At 57.8% G+C, this 19,331-nt stretch overlaps 2 protein-coding genes across 3 annotated transcripts; one reads left to right on the top strand and one right to left on the bottom strand.

Annotated features, from left to right (window-relative positions):
• Positions 1 to 2,308: 2,308 nt before the first annotated feature.
• Positions 2,309 to 9,933, bottom strand: ICMT (isoprenylcysteine carboxyl methyltransferase). 2 transcript variants are annotated; one of them, XM_059039637.2, is made up of 5 exons: positions 9,645 to 9,933; positions 8,724 to 8,812; positions 7,637 to 7,806; positions 6,624 to 6,841; positions 2,309 to 4,172 (listed from the first exon to the last, which is right to left on the bottom strand). In XM_059039637.2, exons 1-5 carry the CDS (start codon positions 9,837 to 9,839, stop codon positions 3,990 to 3,992), a joined length of 855 nt encoding a protein of 284 aa, XP_058895620.1. In that variant the 5' UTR covers positions 9,840 to 9,933; the 3' UTR covers positions 2,309 to 3,989. The 2 variants fall into 2 exon arrangements, with proteins under 2 accessions (XP_058895620.1, XP_066874741.1); XM_067018640.1 differs by lacking the exon at positions 9,645 to 9,933 and adding an exon at positions 9,056 to 9,196 and having other exon boundaries at positions 8,724 to 8,808.
• A 7,254-nt stretch (positions 9,934 to 17,187) lies between these two features.
• HES3 (hes family bHLH transcription factor 3) lies at positions 17,188 to 18,208 on the top strand. Its single transcript, XM_059039651.1, has 3 exons — positions 17,188 to 17,268; positions 17,371 to 17,452; positions 17,835 to 18,208. The coding sequence occupies exons 1-3, from the start codon at positions 17,188 to 17,190 to the stop codon at positions 18,206 to 18,208; spliced, it is 537 nt and encodes a 178-aa protein (XP_058895634.1).
• The last annotated feature ends 1,123 nt before the right edge of the window (positions 18,209 to 19,331 follow it).

The following is a 19,331-nucleotide window of genomic DNA, read 5'->3' as shown; positions in this document are numbered from 1 at the left end:
TTTTCCATTTGCTCTAGTGGTTTTCCACAGTACTCTTTTTATCGAGCGGAACTTAAAATGCTTAAAAAAGAAAATTAAGCTGCCTGCATGACCTAAAATGTAAAGTTTTGGAGGCAAAACGATGCCCAAAGAATCATGCTTTAAGCAAACATCAGCTTGATTCAGCGGTTCAGACAGCGAGTGGCTTCTATGTGCCAGGTAGGCCTGCAGGTCAATACACTGACCCATCCGGCACATCAATACCCAAACACCTCCACACCTGCTCTGTCCAGAGCACCGACGGCCGTTCCCATCCCAAAGCATCACAAACCTCCACGGTAGCCTGGGGGGCTGGAGGAACTTGTCATTACAAACTGGTTAGAGGTAGGACTTCAGAACAGAATCGAGGAGGCGAAACACATCTGGTTTCATGCTGTAGGTTTTGGACATTTCTTAGCCAGAAGCAAAAAGACCTTAAGAGTTTCTGGGGGCTTCCCCGGTGGTCCAGTGGTCAAGACTCCGCGCTCCCAATGCAGGGGGCCCAGGTTCGATCCCTGGTCAGGGAACTAGATCCCGCATGCCGCGACTGAAAGATCCTGCGTGCTGCAACTAAGACCCTGCACGGCCAAACAAATAAATATTTTTTAAAAAATAAGTTTCCGAATCCCACACAATCATACTATTGTTCATAGTGAAATCAAGTACAGTTTTATTTAAGAATTGGAAGTCATCTCTGAGAAAGAAAATCCAATATTTAAACAAACGTTTCTGCGTGTAAAAAGAAGAGGAATCACCCCATGAGGGTTACTCTCCTAGCTTAAGCCCTGGGACAGTCCCTCAGGAGCAAGCGCTTGCCACCGCTCCTGATGGCCGGTCGTCGGAGCCCGGGACAGGGCGTCCGTCAGGCCGCCATAGCGGGGCCCGGGGAGCCAGCCTCTCCCACCACGCCGGACAGGCTGGGGTCGCCTGGCCTCAGCAAGTCACCGCAGAAGCAAAACGCAGAGGGACAGCGCAACTATCTAAGGCAGTAAGAAAGTGCAGAGAAGCGACAGTGGCCCACTGTTCCTGTCGCGGGGGGGCTGCGACCAAACGGAGCTGCAGCCGAGACCCTACGGAACCTCACCTGTCAACACAACCGCTCGCTTTAGCGATGTTTCCCCATCACGTTAATCCCCCAGAGTGCTCAACAGGTGGGCGGGACTAATAAAGTTCACGTCGTGGGCTTATGCGGCGGTTTATGACGACCACGGGCTGGCGGGGTGCGCCGCCTTCCGCCCTCTGCCGGGCTGGCCTACGACCTCGCTTCGGTAAACGGGCGCTCTCGGCCCCAGCCTGCAAACCCTCGTGAAATGTTTCATTTTGCACTGCTTCCAAATAGCTTTGCTCTGTGCAGTGCCTATTTTCCATTTCAGAGTCTCCGCTTTGAAACCGGCAATGGAAAAAGAAATCTCCTGACGGCTCCTTAATTTGAGGGAACCGGCCATGTGGCCTTTACCCAAAATAAGCTTTCGGGAACACCCCGAAAGCCTGTACCTCATTAACCTGATTGCCTTGTGCGCTGCCACTGCTGAATTTACAAAGTTAAGAATAACCTGAAGATCTCAGTGCTATAGAAGAAAGTCAATCACTTGCCAAATCCTGCCCCTAAGTAGTTCGTCTTTGATCCCCAAGTAATTGCAGACTTCCGCCCTGGGTTACAAATCAGGGTGGGAACTTGCCTGTGGAGCTGCTCTTTCAAGCAGAGCAGAATGTCACGTCCAGCCCAGGTGGTGTGAGAGCAGCATCTCCCTGCCGACCCCAGGGCCTGCGTCCTGAGCTCCAGGCCTGGCAGGCAGGCGGAGGAAGGACAGACCGTCAGAGGCCACCACCTCTGGTCTTACTGTCCGCAAAGCTAGGGCCGTCACTAGCTCCTCTCCATCTGCTAAAGAGACAACTTCACGACCCCCAGTGGTAATGAAAGCTGGGTCCTAACCTGCTAGATGCAGCAAGAAAGGACTTGCCCTCAGAGAGCTGGGGGTGGCCGCCAAAACCCCAGCTACACCCTCCTCAGTTTTGCAATCCTGTTAAGTGGAGTTTATCTCACTAGGAGCGGTCTGCAGAACAAGTTCAGCACTGATTCAAGTCCCCAAACACAGTAAGCGCACGCTGACGCCCGCCGGGCGGTGTTCCCGCCAGAACCTGCCGCGAGGCTCGTCTGCCTGCGAGACCTCAGGAGGCCGAGGCTGGAATCCGTCCGGTCCTCAAACCAGCAAATGTCACACCTGCCACCGATGAACCTGTAAACCTCTTTGGTATAGATAACGATGAAAAAACTAATTAGGCCAGGAAATCTAGAAATAAGTTAATATTTTGGGTTGGTAAAATGCTTTTTTGCACACACATTTCCGGTATCTGGTACAGTGAATCAAATGTCCATTTTTGTGTAACTCATGCAATATTGGTTTCGTTTATGTCATCTCTGTCACCAAAGTATTAAAAACGTTTGACATTGTTCTTCTAAGTCTTCACAAGACCCCTGCGAGGTAGGTGGTATTGACCCCATCCTACAGATGGGGAGGTCTAGGCACGGAAAGGTTTAGTGGCTCCTCGAAAACCGCGTGGCGTGGCGTGGCGTGGCGTGGCAGCGCTCCAGCCAGGGGCCGATGCCACCTCTGATTCACGCTCTGTTGGTGCCACTGCAGGACTGCATGGAAGGAAATCACACTGAGAGCAAGTTGCTCTCTGGTCCAGAATTCAGCAAGGGTCTCAAAGCTTGTATGTTTGACTCGTAAAGCTAACCGCTCTTCCCGAACTTGAAAAACAAAAGTACTGACTAAATCTCAGCTGGGATTATTTGCCCTATTTTTTTCATGAGTTGACTTGCTTGAATCTCATAGTTGTTTATGCTCAAACCCCTTTGGAAAAGACAGTTTGAAATGGCATTAGGGACGATGGAATTTCGAGAACAGAACATAGAAATCAATGGTTAATAGATTTAAGTCAAAACACAAAAATATAAGCTATGATAGAATAAGAATAAACCCCAAGTAAACGGAGAGCAGTATTTCTCAACGTTTAACAATGCCTTGCACAGAGCAGGTGTCCAGGAAGCATTTTTTTTGGATAAAGGAGAACTGACACACCTTTGATATGCCCGTCACTGGGTAACAGCCCCCTTTGGGGAGGAGCCAGGACCCAGGAAAGCCACAGGGGCCCGCAGTCTCCCTGGCCCGGGGAGCGAGCCCTGGTAACACAAAGCGTCATCTGAGTCATCTGGAGGTGTCCTGTGCTGCCCTTCCGCCAAATGAAAGGTGGGGCTCACACGCCAAGCGAGTCCCGAGTTCATACTGCTGCTTTTGAAAACAGATCAGTAAACATGACGAGATACATGAAGAGCCAAAGTGCCTTATACGGAAGTGTCTTTAAAATTGTAGAGATGCTCATGCACTTAAGGACAGAAACAGGGAGGTGAAAGCTGTGCTGTTTGTGTGTTTCGGTCCAAGTAAGGATTCTGAATGGGTTTCTAACGCTAGTAAGTACTGGTGCCCACGTACCCCTTCCGGCTGCAGGAGCCTCACTCAGCATCTAGAGAGAGCCCACCTCTCCGCAGGGGTCTTGGTTACAACTTAACACCCCTGGCCTCGTGGGGGAAGAAGTGTGGCCTAGGCTGTCTCCAGGCACGTCGTCGGGGGGGGAGGGCACTGCCAAGTACTGCTGTTAATTTGCTTCTTGTCCACCTTTCATCTACGTCCTACCTTGATGCAGCCCGAGAACAGGCTGCTCCGGGGCAGGGGGGAGGGGGGGAGGGGGGAGGGGGGGGGAGGGGGGAGGGGGGAGGGGGGAGGGGGGGGGTCCTTTGGTCCTAAGGCCTTCTGACCATTTGATCTTGAGTGATATTCCAGAAGAGTAACTGGTGACATACAAAATGATTTAAGAAAGTCCGTTCTGCAGAGCGGCCAACAGGAAGCAGTTCCGTCCCACGCTGCCTGGAGTGGGAGGCCCCCCGGCCTGGCCTGGGCCGCCCGGGCCTATCATAGTTCCACCTTGACCCCCTTTATGAAAGGCAGGCCCGTGGGCACCCGCTTCTTATACTCCAGGTACTCGTCTCCAAAGAAGTGAATCAGCGAGATCTCCTCCTCCTCCGTCCGGTCGCGGAAGAAGCGCCACACTGTCAGCGCGTAGCTCACGCCGCAGACGGGGTTACACAGCACCACCTGGCGAAGGGACACAGGGTTAGTGGACCGGGGTCAGTGTGACCCGAAACCTGGAACTTCAGCGGCATGCGCTGCTCTCCAACGACCACAGAGGACTTCCTGCCACGGGCCCAAGAAACTCTTGAAAAAAATCACTAGGGTCCTTGAGACCCTGAGCCAGGGCGCCACTGACAGAAACCACACCATCACTTTCACAACAGGGCTAAACACCCATCACTGTAGCTTTCGCTCGTATGCTTTTCTGTTGTTCCTCTTACCTGAGAGATACCTAAAAACTGAAAGGAAAGAGCAACCTCTTGGATTTCAACCCCCAGGCAGGGGTGCTAGCAACTCCTCCCTCCACCCCTGTACGTGAATTCCCATTCCAAGCGCCACTGCCTTCCCGCGTGGCTCCCAGCCCGCCCCCTTCCTAGCACGCTCCCTGCCACCCCACAGCCGCCCGGCCCCCTGCCTCTGGCCCCCGCAACCTTCCTGCGCACGTGCCCTCGATACACTGCCATCAGCTAAGCCCCCCAAACCACTTCTTCCATCAGGATCACTCCCCTGTTCAGAAAGCACGAAGGCCTCAACCACGCCTCCTTAGCCCGGCTTTCGAAGCCCGGGAAAGCAGCTCCTCGGCCCACTTCTTCTGTGTAGCTCAGGGAGCCCACTGACCCACCCCTGCCCACTCCGACGGACCCCCCGGCCCCCACCCGGGACGTATGTCTTCCCCACATGGGTGACCTCACTTCTTCTCACCACTGTTTTACTGAGCACCTACTGTGTTCCCAGCACACGCCAAGCCCTTTACCACCAACCAGTAAGCCATTCGACGCCCAGAGCAAGCCTCTTGAGTAGCGCTGCTGCCCCCGCTTAACCCGCAAGGAAGCGGAGGCCAGTCAGTTGATGTTAGAGCCGACCGGCCCCACCCGACCGCAGCGATCCCAGAGGCTGTGTCGCCACCGCCAGCAGACCCTAGAGCGGGGTTTCCCAGTCTCAAGCCACAACCCGTCGTGGAGCCAGGAGATCAGTCCCGTGCATCCGAAACGGCACTACAAACACTAACAAGATAGGAAACAGAGTGTTTTGTACACAGTCAGGGTGAGTGTTGTTCAGGAAAGATTTGCGCAGTTTTTACACACACTTGTGTGCTGGGTCATGGTGTAGAAAGATCTATAGTCAAAGAAGTATGAAGGGCTTCCCTGGTGGCGCAGTGGTTGAGAATCCGCCTGCCGATGCAGGAGACACGGGTTCGTGCCCTGGTCCGGGAAGATCCCACATGCCGTGGAGCAACTAGGCCCGTGAGCCATGGCCACTAGGCCTGCGCGTCCGGAGCCTGTGCTCCGCAACGGGAGAGGCCACAGCAGTGAGAGGCCCGCATACCGCAAAAAAAAAAAAAAAAAAAAAAAAAAGAAGTATGAAAAGCTCTCCAGTCCTAGAGCACTTCGATTTATTAGTTAGCACTTACGGCAAATTCCACGATTCCACTGCAATCAACCTGTTCCCGGGGAATGTGATCGTTAACGCGGCAGGCTTAAGTTTCCGAGTTGCAAGTTTTCACACAAATGCTGTGCAGTAACCTACTACACCAGTGGGGGTCACCAGAGTGCCCCCCATACCATGCACTGCAATGGGATGCCTGGGGGCCCGGACTGGATGTTCCCAAAGAGGTGATGAGTTTTCTAAGCTCCATCCACATTCTCTGGCCGAGTCCTTCCAGGACTAAGAAAACAGATTCAAGAGACGATGCTCAAGAAACAAGGCTCGGTCTGCAGCCTGAGACAGAGCAAACCTCCATCGCTCATGTTAAACCTGACACGTGACCCTGGGCTCATCCACAGCAGCCTCTAATGAAAATCAGCCAAGCTGCCCCTCGAGTGGCAAAGGGCTCTCCCCAAAGCCCCATCTCTGTCCTCATCCCACTGGGATGCTCCAGATCTAAGTTAAAGAGGCAGGAAAGGGGTACGACAGAGGGGGTAACGGCACCTAGAATCGCCGAGAGTTTACAAGCTTAGGACACCCAGGTTTTAAGTACATAGCAAAAAAGGCTAAAGACTAAATCGGTTCTGTTGACTTTTATTTAACTATCACTTGAAACATGGCAGGGAACCCGTGCACCTATTTAAAAAGGACCAACAGGGAATTCCCTGGGGGTCCAGTGGTTAAGATTCCATGCTTCCACTGCAGGGGGTCCAGGTTCAGTCCCTGCTAAGGGAACTAAGATCCCACCAGCTGCACGGTGTGGCCAATAAATAAATAAATAAATAAGTAAACACAACACTTAAAAAAAAAAAAAAAAGAAAAAAGAAAATGGAAAAAAAATTAAAAAGACCAACAACTTCGTGAATACACTGAAATCTACTGAATTATACACTTTGAGATGGTGAATTTTATGATATTTAAATTACATGTCGATTTAAAACATATTTTTAAAAACTTTAAAGGAGACCAGTATCGTATGTGATACCATACCTGGGTTCCGATACTCCAGTAAAACCACCCAACATAAGAAGGATGCCGGAACCAAGCGTATACTCCGCTCGTCACCAGAGTGTGGGTTTCTGACTTTTCATTCTGCACCACGTGGTTGAAATTGGAACCAGCTGTAAACATCGCCGCTTTCCTCAGACACTCTCCAAAGACCACCATCAGCAGCCCCGTGGCGCTGAGCCAGGTGATCTGCTTCAGTTCTGCAGGAGAGGGGTGGTGACAACCGAGTGAAGAGCCTGCGCTCCTGCGCTCCCCTCCGCGTGCGTAAAGTTAAGCTAGTTTCGGAAGACAGGAACGCTAGAACACACGCTAGTGGGCAGTCGGCACCTGTCGTCACGTTGAAATTTAATCATAAACGAAACACATCCCCCTACGTTGCGCCGTTCACCCATTCATGTTAAAACGCCAACAGCCCAGTTAGAGTGTCACGGCCAAGAGCTGACAGGCTCTCAGCCACACAGCCCCGCCACAGGCTCCCGTCCTTCCTCTGGGGCCAAAGCCAGCTAAGTGAAGCCGAGAAGGATCCAGCGTCTCCCGCCTCGGCCCTTTACTGAATCTTAGGAACTACATACATCTCATTTAACTTGCTGTGGAAAGTTCAGTGTCAGAGTAGGTTCCAGATGCAGTAGCTTTTGCTAATAAAACGTTTACATGGAATTTCTCAAGTCACAGAAAATGAACAGATCCAAATCTTCTGACTGTAAAATTGGCATTACGGCTATCAGAGGTTGGGACTTCACGTTAAATGGTACACACTACGTCCCGCAAGGCTTAAAGCAAGGCTTAAAGCGTAAGGTCAACACATCCTCCATTCAAAATCCAGAAGCGGAATGCACAAGTGGAGCCCGCCCTTTATAAAGAGCTTAGTGAGGATAGAGGTCTGGGGAAAATCACTCGGGGAGATTAGACCTGAGAGCCGAACCCACGTCACTGTCCTCAGGCCCACGTGGAAGCCACCCATCTCCCCTGCGGAGGGGAAAGCAGGGCACACTGACCTGGCCAGAAGATATTTTCAAGTGTGAACTCTATCCAAGAAGAAAGAGCTGCTACTGTGTACTCCACACTGTGATTCAGGAGAAAGGAATCCAAGGACAGACTCTTGGGGTTATTGACCGCTGTGACTAAGTACTCAGAATAGTGGAACAATGACAGGGAGCACATATACCTATTTAAAAACAAGAAGAACGAGAGGTAAGTTGGGGCAAGGGAATCAGGTTAGCCTTTACGTCCAAGTACAGATTTGGTCCGAACTGTCCCTGAATTCTACGATGAGGGCCTGCTGTCACCTGTCTGAGAGTGGACATCAGGCACCCACATGTAGCATTATTCCCTGAGGTTTGCAGAAAGTGGGGTTGTGAAGGAGCTATGTTTTTGAATGTCACAGGAGGGAAAAAAAGAAAAAAAAAAACCAAAAAACAAAAAACATAGGTTAGGAAGGCACTACAGGCCTTCAGCCTTTTTTTAAAATGACACTACACACAGTAAAACATGAGAGAGAGAAGCATCAAAATAAAGTAGTGATGTATGTCGAATACAAAAATTCGAAAAACTGAAATAATTCCAGCAAAGAAGGATTAGATGGCTCAGAGTATTGACAATAGGAGATAAAGCTTTTTACCTTGAAGCCACTGGTTCATATCCAGGTCAGGGACTAGAAGGCTCAAGGGACTGAAATCATAGTGTAGGGAAAAATCCTACACTGGCCGTGGGGGAGGCACTAGATGTGACCTAATAGAAATTAGAGACGGAAAAGGCCTGTGAAGACGAGCCAGAGCCTTGCCCCTTCCTGTCACTGAGGACCAAGTACCCTGTTCTGGGAAGGGCTGGTCACATTACTGAAGGTGCAGCAGACGAGAGCACCTATGGGAAGGGTGCCAGGGAGACCTGTTTCCACCTGCGACAGAAGCAACCAACGGACACAAGTGCTCAAGGTTCGAGATGCGGGAATCTAGGAAGCTAGAGGCCTCATTCCCTTAGAGCCCTCACTAGCCTTCAGCCAGCCAGGGGTGCGGGAAGCTCACTACTGACCCTCTGATCCGCCCACCCTCACCTCAAAACTACCATTCCCAAAGCACTTCTTACCAGCCAAAGTGATTCCAAGAAGACTGGCTAAAACTTAGCAGCACTCCACAGCCAAACACAAAGCCAAGGAAACAGGCTCGGATGGCTATCTGAAACGGACCCAAAAGAGGATCAGTCACCTGGTTGTTCACAGAGCATACATCCAACTTCCTGGGATAAGTAGGCCACCCGCAAGTCCACGGAGCCGATTTGCTCAGAGGTTAACAGGGTGAAGCAGGGCTGCCTGGGTTCAAAGCCCACCCCTGTATGGCCCTGTGGCCTTAGGCAAGTTACTTAATCTCTCTGGACCTCGGTTTCCCCATCTACACAATGGGGATGACAAGAGTACCTACCTCGGAGGACTGCTGTGAAGATTACCCACGTAAAGCACTTAAGACAAGTGCTTCGTAAGTCAGGTTTAGCTACCATTACTACTGATTGCTATTGTCACTCAGGGCTGTGGGAAAACTGCGTTAAACCTAGCTTATAGGCCGGATTCTCCCAAGTCCATGCAGCGAATCTGGTCGGGGCAGCCGGGACTCTGCGCCCAGCCCCCTCCACGTAAGTGCGGGGGCCTCTGACCTCAGACTTGACAGCAGGTAGTTCTCCACACCTTAAATTACATAAAAGAACTCGTGGGCCCGCTCACTCCCCACCCCACGTGCAGCTGCCGCAGCTGCTCAACGGCACCAACCGCAACTTCCCACCCACTCCGCCGGGTGGAGGGGGCCCGCGCCCCACGCCCCCCGGGACTGGCAGGGAGGGGGCCCTCCTGCCACCTGAACTCGCAGCTGCTAAAAGACGCGGCTGGGGGAGGCAGCCCCTCTCGCGGGCCGCGCTCTCGGCAGACCCGGGCCTCGACCCCGGGGGGATGGTGCCCACGCGCCGCGCCCAGTCCGCCCGGCCCCCCGCCCCCGGTCCCCGCCCCGGCCCGGCCCGCACCTGGTAGCGCGGCGGCCGGTAGAGCAGCAGCAGCAGTGCGTTGAGTCCGGCCACGTAGAGCGCCAGCCCGGTGCGGCCCTGCAGGCCGGCGCGCGTGAGCAGCGGCAGCACGAGCACCGAGGCGCCCAGCAGGAAGGTGGCGAGGCTAAGGCGCGCCTCGGAGCCCGGCGGAGCCCGCGCCGCGCAGCCCGCCATGGCGCAGGGCGGCGGACCAGCGGGCGACTGCCCCAACTGTAGCCGGGGGAAACCCGCCCGCCGCGCCTGCGCACTGCGCTGCCGACGCCGGCCGGGAAGGGCAGCCGCCCAGACCTGCGCACCGCCCGCAAGCTCTCGCGATACCGCCGCGCCGCGCGGCGGGGACCCGAATTTGACAGGAGCGCCCCGCCCCGCTCCGCCCCGCCATCCCCCCGGGACCCCCTGACCCAGGCAGAGCGGCGGCTGGCGGGCGGGGCCGCGGGGAGTCTGGGTCCTGGGCCGAGAAGTTTCCGGCGGCGTCTGCCAGGAGTCGGCCCCAAACTCCAGAATGTCCCCGTCCGGAGAAATCACGTGAAATCGAAAGCACCCGGCCCCTGCCCCCGCCTCTCACTGGCCCCGCGCGGTCCCCGGCGAAACCGACAGTGCTGGGCATGCAGGCGCTAGCCGGCGATCCGCCTCCACCCCACCGCGCCCCAGGGGGTCCGCGCGCAGAGATCACCCGCCCTCGGCAGGGTCTCCGAGCGCCCGCTGGGCGCCCAGGCTGCGGGGACACGACCCTTGGGGCATGCACGCGGCGGGGTGACTGCCCACTTTTGTTCGTATTGAGGGAGAATGTGAGCCGACGGTGGAAATCCTCAAGACATTACGTTTTTTATAAGGCAGCATGAAAAACTTTACACTGTGATCCTGACTTCACTTGGGAAAAAGAAAAGCATATGTGTGAGCCTGGGAAAATGTTTGGAATAGAAGCCAAAATTACTTCACAACGATAATCCATATGGCCCACAATCAATCTATATTACTTAGGAATTGTTCCTTACTTTACCGGCGCGGCATTTCCGAACTTCCCGGGCCGGGGATCCAACCCGTGCTCCCTGCAGTGGAAGGGCTTAGTCTTAACCACTGGACCACTGCGGAAGTCCCGTTCCTTAATTTTTTAAAAGGTAAATGCCTCCACTTCCGGGCACTCACAAAGGCCTGATGGAGGAAAAAGGCAAGTAAGCAAATGACTAGAATAAACGATGGTGGGATGGGAGTGGGTCAGGAACCAAGTAGGGATAGAGAGGGAACGGGAGGGACCCCAGGGAGAGGCCCGCCCGTGGGTGGGAGCGCTAGGAGTCTGCCCGGAGGAGTCGGTACTGGCAGCCCGCCTGAGGCTGGAAATGAGAGCAAGGACATCTATCTACAGGAGGGAGGGGACCGAGTTTTGCAGAGACAGAGACAGGAGGAAGCAAGCCTGAAGCAGGATAGGGGACAGGCCCTGGGGGAGGCTGGAACCCAGAGTAGTGGGTCAGAGAGCCATAAGGGCAGGTGGGCTGTGAGCTGCAGTCGGCCCAGTCTGCCTCTGAGTCCCTGGCCACTCTACCTTCCTGTGTCCTTGCAGGACCAGGAAGGAGGCCTGGTGTCTGGAAAGCTGGGTTCAGGGAAGGGTGGAGAGCCTGCCTCAGCAGCTTTGTGAGCTCGGGCAAAGCAACTCTATGAGCCTCAACTTCCTATGAAATAGGGATCCTGATTTCACGGGTCTCATACCGATGTTCTGTAAACCCAGTATCATGTTTAAAATGTGCTCAGAAGACATTTGCTAAACTCGGTAGATGGGAAGTGAAAGGAGATTTAGTGTTTTAAAATCCAGCGTCACCCAGTTGCAGCGCCATGTGGGAAGGAAGCCTGGACTGTTACTGGGATCTGAGAGCCAGGGTCCTGCCACTGTCCCCTGTTTCTACTGTCTCCCCCACTCAGGACCTCTCCTGCATCTCCAGGACACCTCAGGGCCACTAGAGGGTGCTCACTGCATCTTCACTCCTGGGAGTGAGTCTGGTCCTGGGGCAGAGGGCTGCTCCCAGGAAGCTCCTTTTCTGGCCATGGGTATCTGCTCTCCACGCTGACTTATGGCAGGGGCAGTCCCTGTTCTGGGGGGGCACAGAGTAACATGTAATGCAGGTTGGAAGGCTTGAGCAACTGTCTCTTCTCTGCCCATCAGTTCCTCTTAGACCATACATCTCCATCAGTCCCAACTTGGAGAAAGGAGAAAGAAGGGGGAGGCAGTCCCCTTTCAGGTAGGGCCAGACCAGCGGGAAAGGGAATTTTTAGAAGTCACTAGAGTTGCCGAATCTGTCAGGGCCCGGGGGTTCACAGAGGAGTGATGGAAGAGAAAGACAAGTGAGCAAAGATATGTACATACTGGCATAGACCCAGAGCAACAAAGTCACACAGAGAGATACACAGGCACACAGAGAAACAGTAATTCACAGAGATACAGACAGAAACACAGAGACCTGCTTTCCCGCCAGAGAGGAAAGCAATCTGATCAAACATGTCCACTCTGCACCCCGCTCTCCCGTATCACTCCAGTTTGTCATCCCCTAGGCTAGAGGAACAGCACACTTACAGCGATAAAAGAAAATAAAGAGAAACCAGTCAGCCTGGGGATGCCTTGCTTTCCATTTTTTCCCCTCTAAATAAGCATTTGAATGTGTTTTGTTCTAGGAGCTGTGAGGCAAGCACAAAGGGAACCCTTTCTCATGCAGGAAGTTCCCTCTCTAGGGCCTCCCCTCCCCGCCCCCCAATCCAGCCATCCACCCACCAGCTGAGGTGGCTTTCCATCCTGGGCCCAAGTGGGGATCCCTCTTGTTTTAAAAAGCCGTCAGAACCATGTTGACTTTTCCAAGTTAAGCTGCAGGCTGAGGCGAAATCAGGCTCCCTTTTCTCAAACAGGGTTGCTTTGCGGAGAAAGAGGAAATGTAGGAAGGGGCAATGCTGCAGAGCAAGCGGGAGAAGGGGCAAGGATGGGTGTTACCCAGGCACCTCCACCCACACCAGCTTCCCAGGATGAAAGGCTGGCTCCTGTCCAAGCTTGACACCCAGTAGGAAACAGTTCTGGAACTCTGCCTCTCCCTCCTCCCTGATGGTGGGTGACCTCCTGGGACTCCTTGTCACTCACAGGCCTCTGCCCCATCCACTTCCCACGTGGAGGCCAGGAGGGGCCTGTCCATTGCGGCTGCAGTTCGCTCTGATCCTGCAAAAGTTGTTTTTTCTTCCCCTCCTCTGGCCATTCCCCACTCCAGGCATGAAGGCTGCCCCGCCCTGTCTGGTAAATGACTCGTAATTTACGAGCACATCAGCCCAACGTGCATAAGTCATATGTGCACAAAGGGGCCGGGTAAATATTTAAAGATTAGAGCCAGCTGGGGAGAAGCACAAAAGGCTGGGACAATGAGGGTCTCCCAGAATTCACTCTCTCGGAGCTGGGCCGGCCCGGTTCAGTGTTGATGCACTCACCGGAGTCCCAGCCTTTGTCCCCTGGAGGGCCCTTGGCTGCCGGGCTATTCGGAGTCCTAACCCAGCCAAAGAGATGTAAACAATCGCAGCCTCTCCAACCCCATCTGGAGACAATTGGCTGAGTCATTTCTGAGCGTTTGCTGTGTCCCAATAGTTAATTACACGGAGCAATCACTTCATTCCATTTAGAAACGCATCCTGGAGGGGGACGCACATTTCTCCCTCCAGTCACCGCACAGGCAGTGGCCTCCGCAGCACCTAACAGCTTGGGTAGCTTTAAATGCCCGGGGGCTGCAGGAAGGCAGGGGTTCCCAGCCAGGGCCTGCATCGTTCTGTAATGTTCTTCCTTTTGCCAAAGTCAAGAAAACCAAATGGAGGAAGAGAGGACAAAGGCACAGGTCACTCTGGGCCTTCAATTCCCCAGCCTGAGGAAGCCACGGGCTTTGAGCAGCCCTGGAAGCCCCCAGAGCTCTCCTGAGTTATAGAAGGAATTTTTCCTGAATGAGCAGAGGGCAGCCTGTGTGTCCACCCCCCACCCCCACAAGCGCTCTGCCTGGACTTGTGCTCCTTTCCAAGCCCCCTGGGAACCCCAGAGGCTAAAGATGGAAAGGGAGTCGGTGGCCTACATCCCGGTTTGCGTAAGCCAGGTTTCTAAGCCGGTCCATGCCCTTGCCGGCAGCCCGAGAGCGCTTGGTCCTGCTTGCTGTCAGAGAGGACGAGGTGAACCCGCAGCCGCTCCCCCTACGTGGGAAAACGCCTCCCCCGCCTCCGCACGCGCCCACGGAGCCCAGCCTGCCTAGGGTGTGTAGGATGCCCAGACGCAAAGCTTGCAAACAGACCTGGGGGTCCCTAGCCTGGGGTCTCCAAGCAGGATCTCGGTGGAGACTCCGGTCTTTTCCAATGACCTTGCCAAATGCAAAAATCTGCCTTTAACTTAGTGGGGGTATCGGCTGCCCAGAAGACTGACCCGAAATTGGGGGTAAAGGGTGGCGAGGGTGGCGAGGAAACTGTCTCTGAAGGTGGGAAAAAGGTAAGATGGAATTTGCACGGAGTTCCCTTTCAGCCTTGAGCGCCGCGCGACCCTCGGCCAGCTGGAGGCGGCGAACGCGCCAAGGTGGCTGTTTGTGGTGAGGGAGCCGCGCGAGGACCCGCGCAAGCCCGGAAAGTGGGGGAGGGGATCGGCCTAGGTGGGGAGACGCCCGCTGAGGACCTGCCAGAGGGGGAGGGGGCGCAGCGGGCAGTTCCGGGGTGGGGGTCGGGGGCAGCGGAGGCGGAGGCCCATTAAGCCGGCAGGGGCGGAGCTTGACAGCCCGAATTCCTCCCGGGCCGCCCGGGCCGGCCTCGCCTGCCGCAGCCGAAGCAGAACATTGCGAATTAGCGCATTTTGCGGTCAATTTTCCACTGCTTAAGAAACACTAAGCCACCCACGTGAGCGGCCCCACCCAGAGCGGCCGGGATCTCGGGGCACGGGGTCGAGAGCGGCGGTGGCCCTAGGAGCCGCGGGGGCCAGGGTGCAGGCGGGGGCGTCTCGCGGGCCCCTTTATTGCGGCCCGGACTCCGGAGAGGGGGCGGGCCCGGCGCCCCGCTGTGGGCCGCGAGAGCTGCGCCGAGGGCCATTGGTTTGCTAATAACGCCGGAGTTGAAAGGCGCGGGCGGAGGTTTATGGGGAGGGATCATAACGAGGGGACGAGTTGCCCGGCTGCCCGAGCGGCTCGAGAGCGGGGCGGGGCGTGAGGGAGGCCGCCCGAGCGGGGCGCGCGCCCAGCCTCCCTGCAGATGTGCAGCAGCTGGAAGGCCGCGCGCGGCGGGGCGCCCGGAGTTCGGCCCGAGGGGTCGGGCGGGGGCGCGGCTTTGTGGGGCCTGCACAATGCCCTTAACGCTCGGCTGCCCGCTTTGTGCCCGGCCCCGCCGCCCGCCCGCCCCGCGGCGCCTTTGTACCGCGCCGCCACCGCCCCAAGCCGGAGCGAACCCGCCGAAGCCACGCGGGGCCGGCCGGCCCCGGCGCTTCAAAGCCGCCCGGCGCGTGCCGGCGCCCGCAGTCCCGCCGCGGCCCCGCCACCCGCCCTGGGCCGGGCCCGGCCCGGATCTGGCCGGCGGGCCCTGCGGCCGGGGCGAAGGAACACTTGCGAGCCGCTGTCGCCGACGCTTCTGCCTGAAAGGAGGGCGGGGAGCGATTCTCCACGCTGCTCGGCCCCTGGGAACGCCACTGCCGGGCAGGGGGCCCATCAATACCCCGAGCGGGGGGTGGATGGGTAAGAGGATGGAGCTGGGGCCCACCAAGGACCCAGCAATTTCCCCTCCCCCTCCCACTGGGCGCCCGCAGAGGCCAGTTTGTTCAGTCCTCGGCAGCAGGGCTCCACTGCCCAACTTTTGGGTCCTTGCTACTTCCACAGCGGCCTCACAAGCAGCGCTAGGGGCCGCGTGTTCACTGAGGCCAAGGGAACTCAGTAGAAGGAGCTGTTGTAGGTTTGAACCCAGGGACTCCCGCAGACGTCAGTTTTCCCGTCCCTCACAGCTCCCAGAGCCCAGCCTCCTGAAGCCCAAGCAGGGACTGCACCGGAGTCCTGCTCTAGGGCCTAGCCGGTCCGGGGACAGGTGTCTCCTCCTCTGAGCTCCTCGGGTCTCCAGCCACAGCCTGAATAATGAAAAGGGGTTGACATCCCGGACCTCCACACGTGCAGAACGGTGCTCTCCCCAGATGCTCCGTGGTCTTCACCACCACCTCCCATTTGTTGGGACCCAGAGGAGGCCAATGGGCAGGGCTGGGGGCAATAAACTCCTCGGCCTTCCCTGTGGAAAGGCCTTTCCTCTGAGGAAAGGTTCTCAGAGCCTGAGTTTTCCAGCCTGCAAACTCGGGACTGGGGGTGGGGGAGGCCTTTCTGACTGCCCTGGCCTGAGGCCGCCTGCCGCTTGCCCCCCAGTTTGAAGAGTGTGGGTTGGGGGGCCCCTGAGCCCAGACTGAACCCCGAGGCAGGACTGCTGCCTGTCCCGAGGTCCCAAGGAGGAGGAGGCTGGCTGTGGCCCCGCGGGCGGCCTGCATGCTTTAATGGGACACATGTTGCTGCTTGGATCCCGCGGGCCTGGTCTGCACCTGGCTTTGAGTGGCCGCAGGCAGAAAATTGCTGCATTGTCCCGACATTAGGGCGAGTAATGTGGCATCGCCAGCGCGGCCCGAGCGTGAAGCCCGCAGAAAGGCCTCGCCGGCGGGTGCTCCGTTCCTCCACATCTTCACCAGGCCCGAGGAGGCCCGGTGCTCACTCATAGTCATTAGTGGGTCTTGCAGCCAGCTGGGCCCCTGGACCTCCCCCAGTGGGCTTGGTGGTGAGGCCCAGAACTTAGGGAGACTGGGATGGGAGGGGATGGGCATGGGAAGGGATTCCAGACCCAGGCAGCGGTGAGGGTGAGAAGGATAAAAAGGAAAGACTGAGAGGGCCTCCCTGGTGGTGCAGTGGTTAAGAGTCCGCCTGCCAGTGCAGGGGACACGGGTTCGAGCCCTGGTCCAACTAAGCCCACGAGCCACAACTACTGAGCCTGTAGAGCCCGTGCTCTCCAACAAGAGAAGCCACCGCAAGGAGAAGCTCGCGCACCGCAACGAAGAGTAGCCCCCGCTCACCACAACTAGAGAAAGCCGGCACGCAGCAACGAAGACCCAACGCAGACAAAAAAAAAAAAAAAAAAGACTGAGAAAGGGTAAAGATGGTCCCTCAGGAGGGAGGAGGGGTCCTGGAGGTGAGGCCTGGACTAAGGGAAGAGAAGAGACAGAGGGAGGTGGCGAACTTCCCAGTTTGTCCCTCTCTCATCCCCTCCCCCTGGGGGTTCCACAAGTCCAGGAGCGCCTCATTGACATGTAAACGAGGGGCCCCTATAAAGGCGGTGCCGCCTCCAGTGGTCTCTGCTACGACAACATGGGCACTGAGTCCGAGACCCAGGGCAGCTCTGGCGGCCCAGCCGGCAACTTCCGCAAGGTCTGCGGTCCTGAGGGCTGCGGGGGTGAGGGGTGAGGCAGAGGGCGAGAGGGCCAAGGCCCTGCCCTCTAACTGCTGCTCACCCACAGATCTCCAAGCCGCTGATGGAGAAGAAGCGACGCGCGCGCATTAATGTGTCGCTGGAGCAGCTCAGATCGTTGCTGGAGAAACACTACTCTCACCAGGTGAGAAAGGGGACCCGGTGGAGGTCAGGGATGCTACGACCCCCAGCCTCATCCGCCCCATCCCAGGCTGCGGTGCTAAGAGCCCTTTCCACGGATCCCCAGATCCGGAAACGCAAGTTGGAGAAGGCAGACATACTGGAGCTGAGCGTCAAGTACATGAAAAGCCTTCAGAACTCGGTGCAAGGTAGCGGGATGCCTTGGGGGGTCGGGCGAAGAGGCGGGGGAACTTGTGGGCTCAGAGCCATGGATTCTACAAGGCCAGATAAAGGAGGGATGGATGGAGAAGAACTGCTCAGGGAGGTGGGCAGCTGAGTTCGGAGGGGGCCCCACATTGCCGTGAGTGGGCAGGCAGCCAAAGCCCGGCTGGCTGTGGAGTTGTAATCCGGGTGGGCGCAGGTCTGGACCCGGGAGGCGGGGAGCGGGTTCGAGCTGACCCCCCTCCCCTTCTCTTCCCTCCCTCCACACTTCTCCCCTCCCTTGCTCTCTCCTCTCTCCATCTTTCCTTTCCTCCTCCTCTCCCCTGCTTTCCGCATTTTTCTCATCCGCCCCCCCCCCCCCCCGCCCAGGGCTCTGGCCGGTGCCCAGCGGAGCCGAGCACCCGTCGGGCTTCCGCGGCTGCCTGCCGGGCGTCAGCCAGCTTCTGCGGCGCGGAGAGGAGGGCGGCGACGGCCTGCGCTGCCCCCTGGCGCACGAGCGCGCGGGTGGCAGCACCTTGGACAGCGCCGGGCCCGGCCCCGAGGCGCCCGCGCGGCGCGGCCCCGGCGCGCCCCCCGTTTGGGCCCCTGCTCCCGCCGCCGGCGGCTCGCGGTCCCCGCCAGCCCGGCTCCTCTTCTCTGGAGGTCTCCCCGCGCAGTCCACCAGCATCCCCGCGCCGCAGTCGGCGTCTCGCCGCTTCGCCGAGAGCCCGGGGCCGGGGCTGCGCTTGTGGCGGCCCTGGTGAGGGTCAGGTGCGGCCTCGCACTCGCGGAGGCCCTCGTCTGGCCTGCGGACGCAGAGCCTGTTTTGGACGGCCGGGACTCGGGTCATCGGTTCTGGTCCCGGGACGGGGTGGCCGGGAGGGTGCCGCGTCTCTTCGAACTCGGGAAGATACACGGAGCTACGACCGGACCGGCTTCTGCGCGTCTAGGCGTAACCCACCCCCCACCCCAGGCCCACCCACTTAGGCCGGACCCGCTTTCTCCTCCTCCCACCTTCCAGTGGCGCTGGGAGTGGGTGTCCCGGGCTGCGCCCCTTTCCCAGGGCCCCTGGCGGGCAGCTCGTCCCCGCCCCGCGGCCGCGCCGAGGTGGGAAGGTCGCCGTCGGCGGCGGCACGGAGCGGACCCCTCGCGGCGAGGAGAATCGCTGCCCCGCCCCCGCCCATTCAGCCGGCCGGGGACGCCCGGTTCCCACCGGCACAAAGCGCGCCAGGCCCCGCCCCCCCGGCAAGGGGCCCCCATCGCATCCCCATCCCGGACCCACTCGGCTTCCAGGGATCCCCACCCCCTCCGCACGCGGCGCGGCCCACCCGCTGGCGCGCGCTCCTCAGTCTGCCCTCTCGGAAGCCCCCTCCTTAGCGACCCTGCCCAGCGCCCGCTCAGCGCTGCGGCCCCGCCCGCTAAGATGCTCCACCTACCGCCCCGGCCACCCGACGCTTGGCTCCGCGCGGCTTCTGGTAGGGACCCCGCGCGCTGTCGCACCGACTTGAGGGCTGCCGGGGCACAGCCCGGCTCCTCTCAAGGGAGCGTTCACTTCTCCCCGCTTGCAAAAGACCCCGGCCCCGCGGAGTCCCCGACTCCGGACCTCTGGGGCCTGCGGGGAGCCCACCACGCTTGACAACCCCGGGAATGCTGTGCGACGGTTTACTCGTCCGAAAATGAGGTCATTGCTGTGTCCGGACTCGAACCCGGGGCTCCCGGCCTGCGAGGGGAAGCCTGGGGGTGGAGGACAGGGATCCTGCGCTGAGCCCAGGAAGAGATCCTAGCACCTCCTCCCACCAGCTTGAAATTCAAAATAAGGACAGTGCGAACGTGTGAATTGGGTATAAAGAGGCCACGAAGGTTCTCATTTCTCCCAGGATGCCTACT

This window comes from Kogia breviceps, chromosome 1 (genome assembly GCF_026419965.1).
Source record: "Kogia breviceps isolate mKogBre1 chromosome 1, mKogBre1 haplotype 1, whole genome shotgun sequence".
Taxonomy (NCBI): Eukaryota; Metazoa; Chordata; class Mammalia; order Artiodactyla; family Physeteridae; genus Kogia; species Kogia breviceps.
Note: the sequence above shows the minus strand (reverse complement) of the source record. Positions and strands in the feature narration are given on the sequence as shown.